Source organism: Babylonia areolata, chromosome 23, assembly GCF_041734735.1.
Source record: "Babylonia areolata isolate BAREFJ2019XMU chromosome 23, ASM4173473v1, whole genome shotgun sequence".
NCBI classification, from domain to species: domain Eukaryota; kingdom Metazoa; phylum Mollusca; class Gastropoda; order Neogastropoda; family Buccinidae; genus Babylonia; species Babylonia areolata.
Genome location: NC_134898.1, coordinates 12,697,360 through 12,718,566, shown reverse-complemented (window position 1 = coordinate 12,718,566; position 21,207 = coordinate 12,697,360). Strand labels below are relative to the sequence as shown.

The 21,207-nt window shown below is 38.4% G+C and overlaps 2 protein-coding genes across 3 annotated transcripts in view; one reads left to right on the top strand and one right to left on the bottom strand.

Annotated features, from left to right (window-relative positions):
• Positions 1 to 700: 700 nt before the first annotated feature.
• LOC143298029 (c-Myc-binding protein-like) lies at positions 701 to 7,763 on the bottom strand. The gene is made up of 5 exons (XM_076610690.1): positions 7,614 to 7,763; positions 5,930 to 6,002; positions 5,142 to 5,190; positions 2,710 to 2,839; positions 701 to 1,714 (listed from the first exon to the last, which is right to left on the bottom strand). Exons 1-5 carry the CDS (start codon positions 7,626 to 7,628, stop codon positions 1,667 to 1,669), a joined length of 315 nt encoding a protein of 104 aa, XP_076466805.1. The 5' UTR covers positions 7,629 to 7,763; the 3' UTR covers positions 701 to 1,666.
• A 173-nt stretch (positions 7,764 to 7,936) lies between these two features.
• LOC143297768 (serine-protein kinase ATM-like) overlaps positions 7,937 to 21,207 on the top strand; it is a 113,926-nt gene continuing 100,655 nt past the window's right edge. The window contains exons 1-10 of one of the 2 annotated variants that reach the window (XM_076610238.1): positions 7,937 to 7,999; positions 8,484 to 8,590; positions 9,416 to 9,487; positions 9,987 to 10,109; positions 11,298 to 11,442; positions 12,090 to 12,254; positions 13,659 to 13,824; positions 15,899 to 16,061; positions 17,135 to 17,239; positions 20,396 to 20,472. In XM_076610238.1, the coding sequence (XP_076466353.1) occupies positions 9,416 to 9,487; positions 9,987 to 10,109; positions 11,298 to 11,442; positions 12,090 to 12,254; positions 13,659 to 13,824; positions 15,899 to 16,061; positions 17,135 to 17,239; positions 20,396 to 20,472 (1,016 nt within the window). In that variant the 5' untranslated portion in view covers positions 7,937 to 7,999; positions 8,484 to 8,590. The remainder of the gene's footprint in view (positions 8,000 to 8,483; positions 8,591 to 9,415; positions 9,488 to 9,986; positions 10,110 to 11,297; positions 11,443 to 12,089; positions 12,255 to 13,658; positions 13,825 to 15,898; positions 16,062 to 17,134; positions 17,240 to 20,395; positions 20,473 to 21,207) is intronic. The other variant, XM_076610239.1, reaches the window with a different exon arrangement.

Genomic DNA, 21,207 nt, shown 5'->3' with positions numbered 1-21,207 from the left:
CAGCGTTATTAAGTCCAATACAATCACATCTGTTTATGACACAAAGACGAAAACAACATAGGTTTAAATATCAAATTTAGTCAAATGACGTCAGACGCACTGCAGCAGTGGGGATTAGTCTGCTTGCTTCGGAACTGAACATGCATGGTTTGATCCTGCTCGCATGCCTTTCTTTTTTTTTCTCCCAAGCTTATTTTTATATATCAAATTTAATACAGAACACTTTTTAACAATTTTGTTAATCTCTGTTTTTTTCTCTCCTCGTGATTACTTAACTGGATAAAGCATGAAGCACAAGTGAGTCTTGAAGGCTTTGCCTCTTGGTTAAAATTTATTATCCCATAATCCTAAAAAATCCCAGGCAAGGGGAAAGCATTTTTTTTTTTTTTTAATTATTTTTTTCTTAAAATTAAAAAAAATTTTTTTTTAACAATTTCTCTGGCACTGAATGGGTTAAGTCTGAAAAGAAAAACTTGCTTTAAGGTCCCAGTTGAACAAACAATACCTGAATTAAACTATCACCCAAGGTTTGACTATATGTGTTATTATGTTTATTATTGGTTGGTTTGAATAAAAATAATAAGTCACGCTTCACAGAATGTTCTGATGCTTACCGGCATTCTCTTCTGAATTTTTCTCTCTCTTCATTTTATATACTTAACAGAAACTTAATCATAGTGAGACTTGATTCTGTACAATGCACTGTTAAAACTGGTGAGTTTATTACATATTTAATACAACAATCTCACACAACCAAAATGTCATATCACACTTTGCATTAACTTGATTTTGATAGTCATACAACTATAAACAAGATTCTTAAAACATTCTGAGAGTGAGAGTGGAGAGTGTGCAGGCGCAGAGAAGAGGTGTCATTTTAGATCATGTTCATAGTGAAGGTGTTCTCGTTGTACACTGGTTTGTGATATCTGAATCTAGGTATGAAGTGATTGTGTTTGTGTATGCAAACGCTGACGTGTATTTGCATCCATGAATATATATGAATGTATTTCCCTCTGCAAAGAATTTGCTTAACCTATTTTCATAATGAAAAAAAAAAAAAGCATATCTGTACTGTTCTATTGTTATCTGCAACACTCTACATGAAAAGAGTAATTGTCATTCACACATCAACACTTGACAGCTCAGATCAATATTTCAAAAAACCAAAAAAAACATCATATTATAAGGCAAAATAAAATCATTTATAATCTTTTCACCTTATACCTGAGGGCCCTCTTGTTCTATGGACATAAAACTTTCAAAGTAAAACGAAATATCTTAAAACCATGACAGCAAAATGTTCACAACCCCAAACAAAGCCAAAAAAAATAAAAGAACAGAAATCACAGTCCAGACTCCTGCTGGAAAATAAAAATATCTTTGAATACGAAAGAAGAAAAAAAACAACAAAAAAAAACAACAAAGGGTCTGTCTTGACCAAGCAGCAAAAATTACCACTAAAAGTCTATGCTGCAAGTGTCCCTTTCTTTTTCATATTCTTGCCATCATAGGTATCCCTCCATAAGAGGACACTTAAAATTTAAACAAAACATTTTAACCTTTTTTTTTTTTGTTGTTCACAGAGAACAGAATCCTTCTGAGCGGTAATGAAGGTCAAAGAATGGAACGGAATGAAGGCAGGAATTACAGCAGGATGGTATCTCTAGTTCTCTGGCACTTCTGGTTCTGCTGGAGGCTCATACTGCTGCACCTGTAAAATGTACATGTATGACGCTTCCGTAAAAAGAGACTCAGTTAATAGTTTCCACTGACAATGGATAAATTCCACTTTAAATTCTGTGTCAGCATTTATCATTTGTGCATGTGAAAATGGTACACTTTAATAAACTGATACATATGTACACAAAGTCAAATGACTTGCAATGACTTACAGCTAAAACTACAATAATTGTACGAAGCAAGCAATGTGAATATAACTGTGACTATAAGGATATGTACATTTGCATGCTAATACATTTATTTAAACATGGCAGCTTTGCTTATTTGGTTGTTAATTTTTTTCAAAAAATGTATAAAAAGAAAAGAAGTAATATTGAAACTGTTCACTTTCTCATGAATGAAAAAAAGCTTTAAAAAAACAAAAAAGTACAAATAATCTTATAAATTTACATCTGAAAATCATGAAACTAATTTCTACAATTACCACATTTTGGATACCATTTATACGTCTAAACTACCTACCTCCACCCTAAAAACAACAACAACAAAAAATCAAACAACAAAACAAAAACACACTGAAACTACACATTAAAGATCTGATGATTGTGCTCATACAGAGGATTAACAACTCATATTTGCCGGCAACTAACTGGACACAACATTTTTCTGTATTGGATACAATTAAAGACTGAAATGCAGCTCTGCTTGCACTGTTCTTTCCCAGTACTTCCATCTATGTTAAAACACAAATACAGAAATATTTTTCTTGCAATCAACATGTCCTCCTCAGTCTCGTCTGTAAAAAACATCAGCTGAAATTTTTTTTCATCCTTCTTTGAGATAACCGACAGCGTGTTCTGGTGTGTGCCGATACATTTGTGAGTGAACATCTGTGTATGTGTGTGTGTGTGTGTGTGTGTGTGTGCGGATGTGTGCACGAGTCAGTAATGTGTGTATGTGCACATGTCTGTTCAGTGTGCAAGCCTGCCTGTTTTTATTCTGAAAGAACAACTAAAGCACCCCTACCTTTGCCTTGAGCTCATTGTTCTCCTCTTGCAGCTGCTCACATTTCTGTCTGAGCTCCGTCACTTCCAACTTCAGCGCTTCCACATCAGCAGTGTCAGGACCCGAAGCGCCCAGATGTTGACGCAGAAAGCTGACAGTAGGTCAAGGGCAACACTCTACACTGTTCTTCCATTCATGCTCATGACTCGATTAATGTATATATTTACAACACACACAAATACATATCAACTTTACTTGTAAATGCCATGACCTCCCTCATTTAGAGGTTGAGACCAATCTTCCTTTTGTTGTCTTTTTGTTTATCAAAAGTTTGGTAAGTGGTGGTAAACAAATGACTGAAAATCAAAGGGAAAGCCTGAAGCCAGTGTTTGGTGGGTTATCAGGCTAGAAAATAAAGACAAACTTTAAAACCTTTCTCACAGGAATATTTGCAGACAGAAACTGTGCTCCACAAAAAGAGAGAAAGGGGGAAAAAAAGGAAGAAGAAAAATATATAAACTAATACAGTAATACTATACTAATACTAAACTGGTGATAAAATTACACTGAGGGGAAGTTACCTATTTCCGGGAGGTATCGGCCCTAGCTACTTTCGTTTTCTCCGCATAGGCAGATAGTAGTTTGCACACGACAGGAATGTCAGACCCCTGCTGGAGTCTGCACTAGTAAGTCACGGCTAAGTATGTGCAATTAAACTGGTGATAAAATTACACTGATTGCCTGGAAGTTTTCAGACAAATTTGGTTAAAATCTTCCTTCTTTTCCAATAATTACTAAACGTTTTTTTGTTGTTTTTTTTCCAGTATGAGACCAACAATAAGCATAACAACAACACAGGAATTTGTGCCCATCATTCATGTTGTCAGCCACTGTTTACCATGATTCTAAAAACCACCTCTGTTTGTTTTCTTAAGATCAAGGAAGTTTTATTTCTGGAGATATTCACTTATAAAGAATGTGCAAGTACCATTCTGTTAACTACAGAATCTTCTAATATAAGCATGAAACAGCAAGTGAACATTCATCTTATACCACTCAAACTACAATTGGAGTACAAATCAACACTGCAGAAAATTCGAACTCATATTCAATCATTATCAGGCATGCCACCAAGGCAGGAAAAAAAAAAGAGGAAAATCAGACAACAAAAAATGCAGCTGAAATTGGAAAAAAAAAAAGAGGATTTTTTTTTCCTGTGGACTGAACCCACAACAGTGTCAAAAATAAAAGACTAATTAATACAGACATGGATTTTCTCAATTAGTGTAACTGTTTACTCCCCCCCCCCCCCCCCATCTTTAGAACGAGGCTTAACATGGTACAATCCCCCCGCCCCCCCCCAAAAAAAAGGGGGGGGAGGGGGGGATCCGGGGGCATGCTCCTCCGGGGAAATTTGACATTTTGAACACGAATTAGCCATATATATATAAAATCAGAGTAAGAACACATAACAACAAAACACATGGAATGGGCTTGCAAGGGTTGCTCCAACTGACTTTTTCGTGTCTATTGATTAGTATATAGTCTATATAGACACTAAAAAGTCAGTTGGAGCAATCCTTGCAAGCCCATTCCATGTGTTAGAATTTACCTGGAAAAATTAGTATTGTTACTGTCAGGGGCAAACTGGGTGTGAGAAAAGCACACAGAACATTACAAAGAAACGCTGTTAGTATGATAAAAAATGATCATGCATGAATTATAGCCTTACCGGACCACCAATCCACAGGTAAATTTATCCAACAGCAAAATGTCATTCAGCAAAGTTAAGTCATCCAAACAGGTCTGTCCCAGAAACAGGAAAACTTTTAGTTTTACTCTGGATGTAGTTGTAAAACGGGGGTTTTGCAGGAACATGGAGGAGGCATATGCACGTACAGGACACTCAACAAGATTTCTTTGAGAAGAAGGCTCAGATCAAAAGAAGATGTTTTAGCTGTCCGTTCAATGAAAACAGGCCTTGGCATTGACAATTTGTGTGAGTCGTTCACTGTAGCCTAGATCTACGTCGCTGTAGCCTAGAGTAAGCCGGTCAACAAACGAGACTTCCCGCGAAGCGGAAGTGAATTCTGGGATAGGCCTACTATGATGATCATTGATTGGAAACCGGTGCAGAGCCAAAAATGACCCCCGCCTTCCAGAATTTATTGAAATGTGTCGCTCCGCGGAAATCAAAGTTTCGTGCGGCGGAATCATCTTCACTGGCGGCGGATCGATATTTTGAACGGCTGATTTGTAATGAACCACGGCGATTTTCCGCGTAACGGCGGAAAAGTATCATGCTTGATTATTCTAATTATTGACTATTGTACTAAAAGCAATGTAACCTTTTTAAATATATATATTCATTCATTTTTGTTCTTTTAAAATTCATACTGTCAGTAATCAAGGTATTTGGTTTATCTTTAATGCACTAAATTAGAAAAGGATACTCCAGAGCATTGTTAGGCTTCTCTGGTTCTTCATACAAGCCAACAAGGACTGAAACAGAAAATGAAAAAGATTAAACAGCAAAAGGCAAACACATTTATACCACAGACCTCCACTTGCATGGATGCAAACACATGTGTACATTAAAAGTAACACATGCATGTAACAGTCACAAAAAACATACACACAGCGACAACTCACACACACTTCAAATAAAAAGGTAACCTGGAGTGTGTTTATACATTTACTATTTCTAAGTGTATTAATGAAACACCTACTGTTTGAAAAATAATAATTTAAGTGTATAAACGGCAAGTTTGCTATTAACAAGGGATAACATATGGCTTCTGATAATGCACAAAATGTGTCCTTGACGCTTTGGAAATGGAATGGACACAATGTATGTTAACTGAGGGGTCCCTGGGAATGGGATGTTCTGGAACAAACACATAAAAAGTGAGAAAATCGTGTATCTGATGCCAGGATAGTCTGCTGAAGTAGAGTTGTTTCCCTTCACAACGTCTTGGCGCAGATTTCTGGATGATTATGACTAGCAGAAATGACTGCCTTTGTACAAATACAGCCACTTGAATAGAGTGTGCAGCATTTGAGTCACCATCTGAAGGTGGTATGGCATACCCTACAATAATGGTAAAAGAATCCCTGGAAGGCCCAAGAGAAGCCCTTGATAATATTAATTAGTAATCATAATAAAACCATATGACCTTCAGCAAGTTTTTGTCTGTTTGTTTGTTTTTCTGTCGTTGGTGTTGTCGTTGTTGGTCATTACCTTTTGTTAGTGAATCCAAAACTCCCGCCTTCTCCAAATACTTGCGGAATTCTTCCCTCTTGGAATCAGCTGCCTGCAAGAAAGAATATGATGTTGATTAAATCACCAGCAAGACAGATTTTTAACAGTGCCACAATATGAGTGACAGACTCACAGAGCCAATGAAACAGCAATGACCATACCAATACTGACAAAGGAAGGAGAGAGACAGGGACAAAAGCAGAGAGAGAGAGTCTTACCTTCTAAACCTAAATGGAATGGTTTTCCAGAGCAGCAGCCTCATCAATCCTTTTCATTAAATACATAAAACATTGTCTCAAATTCTGTTGCCTTTCATGCCCTGCTATCAGGTGTGAACTCAGTTTCTAATTTCCGCTCTATTTCCATGCTTGTGGTCCGTTGCTTTTAAAACTTTTGATGTCAGCATGTTCATGGGTGATAGCCATTGCAAGAGCTGTGTGAACACTTGCTCAACTTGGCTCTGCAAATTAACTAATTATTGTCATTAAACATTAAGCAATGTTGCTAGTACCCTGCAGATGACAAACTGGAACAGGAACTACTAAAAACCACCTCAGTGATAAAGAAACAGGACAGTACCTTCTGCTTCTGCCTCTCCTGCCAACCTAACATTGAAAACATTGAAAACCGCCTGTGGAATGCAAGCTGTTGTACAGGACTGTGGCAGATAAATCTGGGTGTAACTATGTTGCATTGGGAACTCAGGATAAGGAGCTTGGGAGTAATGCCACTGAACTGGTGCAGATGATTCGCCAGCAAAAAGAAAAAAAAAAGAGAGAAAAAAACACCTGTCAATGTAAGTGAGCAAAATGTGATGGAATTTCAAAGACATTTCAAATGTTTACAGAGGGCAGAAGCAACATGGCATGATTTAATCCTGGTAATCTTGCTCTTAATTAATATTGCGCTGGTTCGAATCACAGCTCAGCCGCCGATATTTTCTCCCCCTCCACTAGACCGTGAGTGGTGGTATGGACGTTAGTCATTTGGATGAGACGATAAACCGAGGTCCCGTGTGCAGCATGCACTTAGCGCACGTAAAAGAACACACAGCAACAAAAGGGTTGTTCCTGGCAAAATTCTGTAGAAAAATCCATTTCGATAGGAAAAACAAATAAAACTGCAAGCAGGAAAAACTACAGAAAAGGGGTGGCGCTGTAGTGTAGCGACATGCTCTGCCTGGAGAGAGCAGCCTGAATTTCACACAGAGAAATCTGTTGTGATGAAATGAAATATAAATACAAATATTCTCTTGCTCTCTTATGAGGCTTATTCACTTTGTAACTGTCTTTACATCATTTCATCATTTATTCTAATCTTACCTTGCAAAAACAAAGCCTGTTTTTGGAACGTTTCTCTGATAAGACCTGTCACTTGGGTGTGCATTCATATGTGTGTGTGTGTGTGTGTGTGTGTGTTGTGCGTGCCCATGTCGTGAACTAAATCGCAAACTAAATCGTGCATTTCTGTATATATGTGTGTGTTTATGCGTGGTGTGTTTGTGTTTACATTTATATCTGTCAATGTCAGTTGCCACCGGCCTTTTCACAAAATTTCAGACATCTTTGACATGTGCAAGAAGACTTCTATACAAATAAAAATCATCCTTCTTCATGCCAAGCACACAAATAAAGTATGCAAGAAATTAGGAAGTCAAATTTACCTTGTACGAAGTCATTTTGGACTAAATGAGAACCCCCTTTCACTCAAATGATCCTGTCAAGCTCCAGCAGAAACTATGTATCTGTTGCCAAGTACCGTCTCGTGTCTATTCTCTCACAGCAGAACGAGATGAAGTTGGAAAGGAACGAGATTTCGAAGTCAATTAATTAGACAGCTAAATATTTCGTACTCTTGTTGATAAATGGACAAGTCAACGTATGGTTATATCTAAGATTTATTTATTAAAAAAAAAGATAAAAAAAGCTTTGAGTTGGTTGTGGCAGTCAGTGGGGGTGGGTGGTGAAGGGAGACTACTCTAAATCACAGCCACAAAAGTCCGCGAAAATGGCGGCCACAAAATAAAGTCTTGGATCTTTCAAGTTTCATGTATGATGATATAAAAAAAAAGCAGTGTGTAATGCTTCAGATTTCTTATTGATACATCAATAAGTTGGTGATTCCAGATAGTTGACAGTATACATTATCAGTGGCTCACTATCGATTTGAATTTTTTTTTTTAAACAAACTATTTGGCATTATTGTGCTGGTTCTACTTTTTGTTTTGTTTTTGTTCATTATCAGTTGATGCGGTTGGTGACCGGAAATAGCTGACAGTTTACTCAGTGATATTAATGATGTATACAACATCAGTGGCTTAGTTTTGAATGTGTCCTGGTGTCACTACTTTTTGTTCGATTATTATCAGTTGAGTCATCTACAGTTATTGGCAGGTTTTACTGTCATGAAGTTTATAACTATCATCTGAGCTCCCCCCCCACCTCCCAACCCCTCCCACCCTCTCACTGATATGCACACAATTCACCCTCTCCCTTCAACCCTAAATTAATGCCTTTATTGGATTTTGTTCCAGCAGGGTACAATGATCACTCCATTTTGCCAGCTGAACCAACTGCAACTACAGTGACAGACATCCCAAGAGAGAGTTTTTGAATGCAGTAGACAAATTGCAGACAGAAGGTAGGCAGTTTCAAGGAAGATGTTTTTAACCCCTTTATCTTATTATTGTCAAGTTATAACCATTCATTTTAAAAAGTAAAAATATAGCATTAACTGTCACCATGAGCTGCGACTACTCCTGTATCGAATTGACCAAAATTTAAAGTAAGATAAAAAAAAATTTTTTTAAATGTTTAAGGTTGATTCATCAGGACTGTAACCAGCCAAAATGTTTAAGATTATGTTTGGTTGTGAGGTTTATCAGTCTTACAGTTTTGGATCAAATCTCCTTTCATCAGGAACATTGTTGCGTGTTTGTGGACAGGGGTATTGAGTGGGTGGATAGAAGACAATAGTATTATGAATATAGTGACCAGGATGTGTTCATTATATCTTGTATAATTTGTTCATGATAGGAAACAATATTACCATTCATTGTGTTAGTATTTGAGAACTGGTTACAAGTGATAACTCCTTTGTAACCAGGTGTAATACATAAACCAGAAAAAACACAACGACAGTGATTACAGATTGAGATGCCATGGCACTATGATTGCAGTTAAAAATTACTGCAGCACACGCTGAAACAGACAAGTTTATTCATTTTAGTTATAATTTTTGTTATAACTTTATTCATTTTAGTTATAATTTTTGTTATAACTTTGTAATATTGTTTGTTCTGCCTGCATGCTAATATTGAAGTTAAATTAACTGATACTATAAAGCAAAATATTGAAGTGTTCAAGGTGTTTGCAAGACTTAGTGAATGTATCTAGTTACTTTAGTAAAAGACATACAATCAGTAAATTACATGAGAAAAATTCTATTGTGGCTCTTCTCTTTCAGATGATGGATAACTTAGCAGACTTGGCTGCGGTTCTGAGAAGTCTTGATGCTGATAAAATTACAGATCGAAAGGTATTGGGAAAAAAAAACCCCATATATTGATGACTTTTTAAAGAATTGGTAAAGGATGAATATTGGAAAAAAAACAACCCCATATATTGATGACTTTTTAAAGAATTGGTAAAGGATGAATTTTCACTGTCAAATGATATTAAAATTAGCTCTCTCTCAAAACATGATCAAATGGATGGGCATACTAACATTCATATGCACACACAGCATACATGAGCACACACAACTGTCCACACACAGAGATGCACATTAATCCCCCCCCCCCCCTCTCTCTTTCTCTCACACGCACACACACACACAGATACAAGCTTCCACATGGGAGAGACAAACAACCACACACACACACACACACGTACATATTTTTTTTTTCTTTTTGAATGGTATTGAAAGAAACAGAAACACTCTTGATATGTGCAAATGTTCATTTTACACATTTCCTGATACTTCTAAATGTTTATTTTATACATTTGCTTTGTTTTGTTTTATGTTACACCTGCAGAAGGGTGCTGACAACCTGAGAAGCTTGCTGTCCAAATCATCAGTTGCAAATGCTCTTACTCAACACAGTGAAGAAAGGCATCGTGGAACAAAAGCTCATCTCACATGGGATGGTGTTCTCAAGGTATGTACTTCCCCTTTCCTTAATGGTCTTATATGTTTATTTTCTAGAATGAATATTTGTTCATTACTCTGAAGTTTCAGTTTTACCCTGGTACCCTGGTATTTGGCCTTTTGACTATTGTAATTTGTACACCATGCATTGTATGAAGTGAAGGGTTTTGCTCAGGATCTTTGTATGAAGAGGCATGCCAGTGAACATAATGTGTACACAAGTACACCCACCCACACAGCATACACACACACACACATGCACACACATACACAGAGCACATGAACTCACATATATTGAGCACACTTACCCCCTCACCCCCCTACCCCCTCACACACACACACACACACACACATACATGTGCACACATACACATGCTCAAGCACATACATACACTGCATACGTGCACACACACACACGCATGCATGCACATGTTCGCTCATATACGTACACAGACAGCACATGTATACAGGTATGTGCAAACATATTTTGTATTACTTTTTTGTATATCTTGGTGGTATTATTCATAAATTAGTTCTCTTGATTCCTTCATAAACACAGGTTTCTTCAGTCATAAGTCACAACATTGTGGACATACTATGAGTCCCAGTAATTATCACTTATAGTACTGTAAAAGTTTACCTTTCTCAGTAATATCAGTTTGCTTTTTAGGCTTTACATGGCTTTAGTGGCTGGCAGGTTTAAACAACATGATTAGCTTTGATGTATGGATCGACAGGCGTAATAGCCAAGTGGTTAAAGCGTTGGACTGTCAATCTGAGGGTCCCGGGTTCGAATCACGGTGATGGCGCCTGGTGGGTAAAGGGTGGAGATTTTTACGATCTCCCAGGTCAACATATGTGCAGACCTGCTAGTGCCTGAACCCCCTTCGTGTGTATATGCAAGCAGAAGATCAAATACGCACGTTAAAGATCCTGTAATCTATGTCAGCGTTCAGTGGGTTATGGAAACAAGAACATACCCAGCATGCACACCCCCGAAAACGGAGTATGGCTGCCTACATGGCGGGGTAAAAACGGTCATACACGTAAAAGCCCACTCGTGTGCATACGAGTGAACGTTGGAGTTGCAGCCCATGAACGAAGAAGAAGATGTATGGATGATTTTTTTTATGTGTTTAAAAAAAAAAAATATAAACTTTTTGCAGTCATGGGTTGTGTTGTTTATATTTGATTTCAGGCAGTGATAGCATATGTACACATTGAGACAGAAGCTCTTCAGAAAGCAAAGGAAAATGTCTCTGCTACCACGCTGGCAAACCGGGACAAAAAGAAGCATGAAGTCAGCGCCTTGTTCAAGTTTGTTGTGCGCACTGCTGAAAAATGTAGGATTTTAAGAAAACTTTTTTTCTTCTTCTTCTTCTTCTTCATCTGTGTGTGTGTGTGTGTGTGTGTGTGTGTGTGTGTGTGTGTGTGTGTGTGTTAATGTTTAAAGTTTGTTTACATGTTGTAGTGGTGTGTGTGTTGCAGACAGTATAATTAATTTAAAAAAAATGGAATTCAGTGTATATTCCTTGTCTTCAGTAACCATTGGCTCAGTGTATCCATGCTTAGTTCTGGCATCTGTGTTTCCCATGCATGCTTTTGCTTACATTTATCTTACAAGAACCGCCCCTCCTGCCCCTTCATGTTCTTGCCTTTCCCCTTTCTCCCCACTACACCCGTCCACCCTGAAAAACAAAATGAAACAGGGAGAGAGAATTAGAGATCAAGTTTCATAATCTTTGTTGCATGCCGTTCACTTCAAAGACAACTTGATTTGGGTGATTCTTCAGCACATTTTGGCTCGATTTTGATGCAGTTTTTGCACTCCGTTAAATTAAAAGTTGTTGAGTGTATCATTATGGCTGCCAGGACATAAATTGCATAGCTGTGGCTAGAACTTTCTTTGATTTGCCGCATAACGGTGAAAATAGTGACCCCGAAAACTTGTTAGTTGATCACCTCATTCTGGAATGTTTTCTTGTTGCAGATGGTGGGCGGTTGAAGAGCAGCCTGTTGCTGAGTCACATTCTGGATGTGATAAAGGGAGATTACACCTGCATGGCATTCGGCACTGACTACAGCAGCATTCTCCTCAAAAATGTACTCAGCGTCCGACGTTACTGGATAGAAATTCCAGACAAGACCTGGGATGGTAGGAGTCAGCGATAGCGGTGTATAAACCTTGAAGATCTTCATAGAGTGTGTGGTTAAAAAAAAAATTAAACAGTTTGTGCTTATTGTTGTTTTTAGATTATTAAATAAAATCATAAATAACTATAGATATATTTACCTTAGTGTAAACTGGTGTGTTTGTTTATTGGAGGGGATGGGGTTGGGATAAGACAGCAGGCATTCACACAAGTAGTAATAACAGCCCCCACCTGTTTTATAAGGTAATGGATTGCGTCTGTTGGTCATCACATTTTGGAGCTTGAACAGTGTCAGTGATGGTTGAACAGTCCTAGTCTGGAAATGCAGCGTGTGTAGCAGTCTTTGTATCGGAATGTTGATAGAGTTGGTTCGCCAGCATGTGTCTTCTGCTGCTGCCTTTTCTTGACATCTGTATAATTCACTTTAGTGGAGTGGTGGCCTACAGGTAATGCAGCTGATTAGGAGGAAGTATCCACAGGTTTGAGTGCTGTATATGAACAGGGATTTTACTCTTCCCTCCACTAGACCTTGAGTGGTGGTCTGGGTGCTAGTCTTTCCGATGGGATGATAAACTGAGTTGCTGTATTCTGCATGTCTTGTATTGTGTTAGGTTTTTGTCACAACCGGTTTCACTGTGTGAAATTTGGGCTGCTGTCCTGGGGAGACTGCCACCATTTTTTTTCTGCCTGCAAGGTTGTTTTTCTATCAAAATGTTTTGTTTGTATGGAATTTGCCAGAGACAACCTTTTTTTCTCTTTTGTCACCGTAGGTTCATTTATGTGCAATAAGTGCAAGCTGCACACGGCATTTTGGTTTATCGCCTCATCCAAATGACTAGTGTCGAGACCACCACTCTTGTGGAGGGGAACAGTTTCAGTTTCAGTTTCAGTAGCTCAAGGAGGCGTCACTGCGTTCGGAAAAATCCATATACTCTACACCACATCTGCCAAGCAGATGCCTGACCACCAGCGTAACCCAACGCGCTTAGTAAGACCTTGAGAAAAAAAAAGAAAAAAAAGAGTGAATAAATACATTAAAAAAAAGAAAAAGAAAAAAAAGTGAATAAATAATAGATGAATACATTAAAAAAATTTTTTTTTAAATGCTGGCAAATGTAGGGATTGAACCAGTGTGCTCAGATTCTCTCACTTCCTAGGTGGACACTTTACCGTTTGGCCAACACTCCACACTTAGTGCATGTCACATCATTTATGTATAAAGTCTGTTCTGGATTTTCACCACTTCTGTGAAGAAATAATTGATGTGCTCTCACGCACTTGAATTTGCAGGCATGCTTTTTCATTCTTTTTCAGTCATCTACACGTGCCACATTTACGTGCATGCTTACATGCGACAAATGCACAAATGCATTGTATTATTACGTTTTTTGTGTTTTTCATTACAGAGCTTTTGGAAAGGTACTGCCAGCTGTTTCTGGACACTCAGTCTGGTGTGGATCGAGCCATTGTTGCTCAGCTGGTGAAAGTCATCATGAAGGAGGCTGCACTACAGTGCGATCTGCAACGCAAGAAATTCCTCAGTTTCTACTCCAAGGTGTTCAAGAATATCAAGTAAGACACAAAAAGGGAGAGATGAATGATTTTCATTGAAATGCATATTTTTTTTTGGCAATTGATATTTATGATTTAAATACCGTCTTGAGTTTTCATGAAAAGAAATGGTCAAGCCATATATATATATATTTTTTTTTTTCATTTTACATAGTATGAATAGCTGCTATGGCAGGATTGGTTGGATGTTGTACTTGACTTCTGATCCAGAGTTCACCGTTGATAGGGGTTCAAATCCACATTTAGTCATGGTGCTGTGTTCTTGGAACAGGCAGTTTATTCTTATTTTCCTCTCCCCATCCAGGCGTGAACGGGTACCTGATTTCGGATGGGGAAGGTTAAAACGGCGGAAGGGGAGGGCTGGGCCTCACTGTGCTGAGCCCAAGGCACAAAGGATATGAATTCACTGCCCTAATGGACCTTTAAATTTATCTTCTGTGTGGCAACAAACCTCTAGAAGTCACCAGAGGAGGTGTAGGAGGTGGTGGAGGTCTGGAGTTGACCGGAGGGAGCGGAGGAAGTGGAGGAGGCGGCGGGTTGGCGTTGTTGAGAGTGCCAGGAGTAGAGGGCCCAGAGTGTCATCGAATCGATTGTGATCGCGCCTTAATTTTAGCGGGATCGCCCAGTTGAGCTACATAATTATGCGACCTGGTTGGAGACATAATTTGACAAAAAAACAAGAACGCCAGAGAATCGACAGACAGACAGAAAATACGAAAAAACTTAGCCATATGGAGAGCACAGGAACAGGAGTCATAATGGCTGCCGGAAAAAGAGGGTGCTAGCCAGCGGGACAAAGGGGAGGTTACCTACTTCCGGGAGGTTATCGGCTGTAGTTTCGTTTTCTCCGCATAGGCGGATAGTAGTTTGCACAGGACAGGAATGTCAGACCCCTGCCAGAGTCTGCACTAGTTGGGTCATGGTAAGTATATTATTTAAACGTAATTTTAGATAGAAAATTTCCTTTTAATAGTATAAATCAATATAAAAAAATATTTATCCAATTGTCCTTTGAATTTAGATCAAACAGAATGCTCGCACGATGTCAGAGGTATCAGATTCAAGTCTCATCTCATTAATATCCATTGGCGTCTTATCAAAACTAGGTAAATGAAAAAAGTTAACCATGGGACAGTGAAAAGGAGAAAAAAATCATGGGTGATTTTGAACTATTTCCATTTTTTTGTGTGTGTCAAGCATGAAGTGTATGAACTCGCAATGATAATGGGGTGTTCTGACAATGTTTTCATATGTGATTAAGTCTCTTGTACTTGATATTTTGCAAGGAGTTTCATGAAGGTAAAAGTCTTTTGATCTGTGACTTTCAAACAAAACTGTTGATGGTATCTCTATTATTTTTCATTCTTTATTGATTTGATGATAACGCTGTAGTAGGTAAACAGCTGACTTTTGGACATTTGTAGCTGGTTGCTATTACATATACATAGTGTCTTGTGTGTTGTATGTTTTGTTGACGCCCGGTGTGTGTTTTTCTGTGTCACACTCAGTTCCTTTCAGGCACAATGAAATTTAGCTCCAAATCTAATTTTGACTCATGAACTTTGGCCTGTGAACTATGGTTCTGCCTGCACTATCTGTGTCAAACTTTATTAACTTGTGGCCTGTGACCCTGGGTAGGAGTAGGTTGAAGCACAGTAACCCCCCCCCACCCCACACACACACACACACACCCTCACCCCCCCCACACACACAAACCCCAAAAAATAAAAAGTGCAGAAATAAGAAATAATAAATGCAATAATAAAAACCTCCAACAACGACACTTCCCTTAAAAAATCACTTTCGATCTGTTGCTTTGAACCTCTGATTTGTTGTCCGCAATGTTAATCACTATTGGAAATAAAAACCTCCAACATAGACACTTCCCACAAAAAGAAAAAAAGTTTCTGATTGGTATGAGCTCTGAACCACTCATTTGTGGTCTGTAATACAAATCACTTTGACATTGTGCTTGGTCTGATATTTTTGTCTTTTTTTTTTTCCCTTTGCCATGTATTTAAAAGAAAAAAGGTTAAATAAGTGTGCCTTATGTAAACAAAATTGATGTTTGCAGAGAATACAAAGGCATGGTGATACTGGAACACATGGTAGTGTCGCTGAACACCTTTGTGAAAGCCATTGCACCCAACAGCCGTGTCCAGATCTGCAAGTTAGGGGAGACGATTCTGTCAGGACTGCTTTACCTGTGGGACAATTATCCATCTGATGCTCTGAAGGTGTGCATTCTTGCCTTTATTTATTTAATATTTAGCATCACTGGAGTTAGAGACTCTGCTTCAGTGTTCTGTTTGTGTTCTTGGGGAAGGCACTTTCATCTGAGATGTGAATGGGTTCTGGACTTCAGCCGCAAAAGGTCTTGATTGGTGGAATGAATGCAAAGGGGAGGTAACCTACTTCAGGAGGTTATCGGCCGTAGCTACTTTCGTTTTCCCCGCATAGGCGGGTAGTAGTTTGCACAGGACAGGAATCAGACCCCTGCCGGAGTCTGCACTAGTGGGTCACGGTAGGTATGTTATTTAAACGTAATTTTAGAAAGAAAATTTCCTTTATGCCCCACTGTCCTATACTGGGCCTTTCTTCTTCGTTTGTGGGCTGCAGTTCCCATGTTCACTTGGATACGCAAGTGGGCTTTTATGTTTTTGACTGTTTTTACCCCCTTCCATTTAGGGATCATACACCTTTTTCAGGGAGAATGCAGAGCCCTTGATTGTGCATTCACTGCCTTTATAACCATAAAAGGGTGTAGAACGTTTAACCTATTATGATTTTTATCTGATGTGCTATAGTATAGTTGGATCGGTCCGCATGCTTTGATACCTTGCAACTAAAACTCTTGAATTTTGCGGATCGTGTGCTTATGCTTCCAGTTTCGTATGCATAAATAGACTACACCATTTTGTATGTTGTATACTTTGTGTTCAGTACTGTTACTCATACTTCCAATCTTTCATCCTGATGCCTTAAAGACCAGATCTGTGTGTAGTATGTGAGTGTATATTGAATGTTTTTTTTAGTGTGTGTGTGTGTGTGTATTGAGCAGTGTTACCAAGCTGTCTGTTTCCAGCATCAGTTCTGTGCATACTATAAAGTTGAGATCAGCTTTCTTTTATCTCAGCACCTCACATGTATGTTTTTGCCTGAGGATAAAGATGTATAGTAACTTGTGTAGACCTTGCGCAGTTGATGGCATCATGACACTCCCATTGTTGGTCACACTGTGATCATTACATTGTTCCACATTTTGACAATTTTTTATTACTTTCATGTTTTCCATGTTTCATCTATGCAGGATGACATCATAGTGTTTGTGAAGCTTCAAATGGAAGCCCATCATCCTTGTGGTGCCAAGACTCCAGAGACTGGAGCTTATGCTGTTGACTGGGATGTGTGGAAGGTATGATTTCATAGTGCACTTGAAGATATCTGTGTATGTGTGTGTGTGTGTAGAGAGAGAGAGAGAGAGAAAAGCAAAATCAATCAGCCAGGATGAGTCACATCCAGCTTTTAGGATTTTTGAGATGCTCCTCTCTGGTTGACGGTACAGCAGACCTGCCTAGTACTATGATTCGTCCATAGTTTCTATGATTCAAGCCCCCTGACTATGGCACTATGGCCGAGTAAAGAAAAACTACGATTTTGCCAACCGCGAAACCTGAAAAAGACACACACACATACAGAGCAAATGCTAAGAAGCGCCGTACACATTCGTCTCTGAAGAATTCGTCACTGAAGATGAACTTTCATAGCATTTGACGTCAACGCTCCCCCCCCCACACCCCCTCCTCCACCACCACACCCGTTTTGCTGAGATTACGTCAGCCGTTTGTCAGTTCGGCTCACTTCACTGGAGATACGTCGATCCGCTTTAACCGCTGTACCAATTGTGCGTGCTGCCTGTCAACTGGATGTTGGTATATTTCACGATCGCCGTTGTTTTTGTATATTTGTATATACATGTGTGCATTTATAGTTAAAGAAAAGAGTTTAGATTTGATTCAGGAAACTATGGGTCATTCAACCGGTTCACCAGAAAATCAATGGGTCATTTTAAAAAATAAATGGGTAAAAAAAAGAATCCCATATTTCCACCTCATTAGGCTACCCCACACTACAAAAATTTGTAACTAAATTTGTACTTTCCCCATTACACTTAAATGTATATATATACATATGTGTGTGTGTATGTGTGTGTGTGTGTATGCTGATGTTTATTGTCATGATGAACATGGATCATACAACATGGTCACCATGGTCATTACTTAACTTTATTCTGCAATGCTGATACACTGACTTATGCTGACTGCCATGGATTAATGTGCACATCATGGTCCAGTTAACTCACTCCGGACAAATAGTTCTCTCCCTTGCTTTTCCCTACAGACGACCCATTTGTTAGGGTTAGGAAAAAAATCACAAAAAATACAAAATATAAAGTAACTGAATGAAACTCACTGTACTTGACCCACTGACCCCTCTCCTCACGTTGTGTGAACGCCCACCTCCCTCCCTCTTTACTACTCTCAGAAGCTGAGTCACTATCAGTACTTCTTGCTGGTAGCTTTCTTCACTGCAGATACTTTATTCAACATCTTCATCATCCTCGTCGAAGTCGTAACCTTCAGTTTGAAGCATTTCAATCACTTCAATAGCAGTAAAAGCCGCTGTAGTCATCTAGTTTGCTCCAAATATTTCCACTTGTATCGCTTGCGACGCCGTTTTCGATACGCATGCAGATTAGCTTGTCGTGTGGGGTCCTGAACTCACTGGCTCACTGTGGAGTGTGTTGTTACGAAATCTCATGAAGAAACTTTCCATTCAACCCTTGACACGTTTGCAATGCCCAGTGTAACTGCGATTTTTATGCTACCCCATGAGGAAAATGTGGAAAAAATTTTTAATTGTCAAAACCACTATAGCGTTCCGTCATCCAAAATGCTACCTTACATCAGGAACACTATAGCATTCCATCGTCCAGAGTAAGTTAAGAGGAAAGCAGTACAGCTGAAAGACATCATCTCTACATTGTTGCTGTCACTTCCGTTGGTCTAATACCATTGTTTATTAAAACGCTTTCCCCTGCTTTGTGGAAATCCAAATCTCAGTTGCAAAATGTCTCCTATGTACCATGCCAGCATAATGTGCGAAGATGTTTAATTTAGTCTTGTGTATGACACAGGAAAAGCATCAAATGCGCTCTTTAAAGTTAACATTATCTTTGTTGATATGTGTAAGATAGGTTATAGAAACATGAATATACCCTGAAAACAAAGTATGGTTGCTTAAATGATGAAATAAAATCAGTCATGAAGGTGAAAGTGCTCCTGTACATAATTTGATCAGATCTCAGTTTTATCTATAGGGTCACATTTTTGCATAACATAAACGAAGTTAATGCTTAGGATGTCCACGAATGCTGAAGAAATCTCTCAGATTCAGACTCTCCAGTCATGCACAGAATGGAAGAGACAGTTTCAGTTTCAGTTTCAGTAGCTCAAGGAGGTGTTACTGCGTTCGGACAAATCCATATACGCTACACCACATCTGCCAAGCAGATGCCTGACCAGCAGCGTAACCCAGCGCGCTTAGTCAGGCCTTGAGAAAAAAAAAAAGGTGAATAAGTAATAGATAAGCTTACATAAATAAATAAATAAATAATAATTATAATATAAAAAAGGTAGTAGTAATAATAATAATAATAATTAAAAAAAAAAAGAATAAATAAATAAATAAATAAATAAGACAACAATTGTTCTGAACACAAATTTGATCTTTCTCAACATTATGCAACTCCTTTCAGCTGCATGCTGCTTGATGTGGATGGTGGTTTCTTATGGTGAAATGTTCTAGATGTATCAAAGCTATCCTCAGTTTGAATCGGGGAGAATGGAGGGAAAGTAAAAAGCTAAACTGGCTCTGTATTCCACAGCAGTTCACAATACGTAAATGAAAACGCCATTGTATAAACATACCTTGTTTCGTTTCCGGGCTTGATACAAGTTTTGATTTTTTTTAGTAATGTTTGCTCTATGATGAACTGTAGAGAAACAACAGTAACCATTTTGTTATCTTATTATAGAGAAAAATTGAAATCCTCAATTGTATCTTTTTACAGAGATGTGACATAGGCTGGTAAAAACCTTGAATACTTGTATCTTATTGTACTTAAGATATGGTCATGGGCATAGGCTAAACATATTTTTATTTGTAAAAAAATATTGTTTGCAAATAATCAGCCTTTAGTTGATGAAACAGAAACATACTTTTGTTCACTTAATGCATGTATACATACATATTCACATGTCCAAACAATCAGACAGCCTTAGATTTATTCAATACTTTTGTTCACTAAATGCATGCATACATACATATTCACATGTCCAAACAATCAGACAGTCTTAGATTTATTCAATGTAAATGCACATTTGTTCAGTCCATGCATGCATACATACATATTCACATGCCCACAGACATACGTATATACGTACTTAGGCATCTACGCACATATCATCATTACATTGCATGTATTTAGCAGGTGCACATGATGTTTCAGGATCATCTGAGCAAGCTGTATGACATGATCAAAGCTGATATTGATCATCTTGGTGGGCGTCAGAAGTTTGCCTCAGGGTAAGGCTGCTTCTTGTTTTGTTTTGTTTTCATATATGTCACTGGATTTTTGTTGTTTTTGTGTGTCTTTTTATGTTTTGTTTTTTTTTCTTTCTTTTTTCCCCAGTAATTTGAGATATTGATGTTGTCAGTAAAATTAGCTCATGAAGAATGGTTGTCCATTTTGTTCTTTCAGATGAAGACATTGAAGATAGTATGCATACCTTATGTGCTGTCAGTCACAATGGACACAAACATGCACACTTACACACACACCACCCACACATAACACCCACAGGAACACTTGCACAGGCACACATACATAAAATACATTTGAATGCTTTTTACGTTACATCTGTCAGAAAAAAAAGTTGAAGGAAAAAAAAGACATTAAATCAGTGGGGAAAACTGAGAAAAAAGACATACACATGCACACACGCACGCACAAAGTCAAACAAAGGCAAGTTATGAAAGAGGATAATTAAGGGAATGATGGAGGAGTTCTTTCATGAATGCATATACTCACAAGCACAATTCCAGTTTTTTGCATTCTCACATGTCTCACACAAACCCGCTAATCCACATAAATATACGTGCGTGCATATACATGAGCTCACACAAACATTTTATGCATAAAATTCCTGTTTGGGCTCTTTCAGTTACAGATAGTGTCTCCACTTGGAAATTATGTGCCAGAAAATTCCTGTTGTCTGTCACTCTCTTTGTATCTTGCTTTTTCCTTTTCTTTCTTCCATC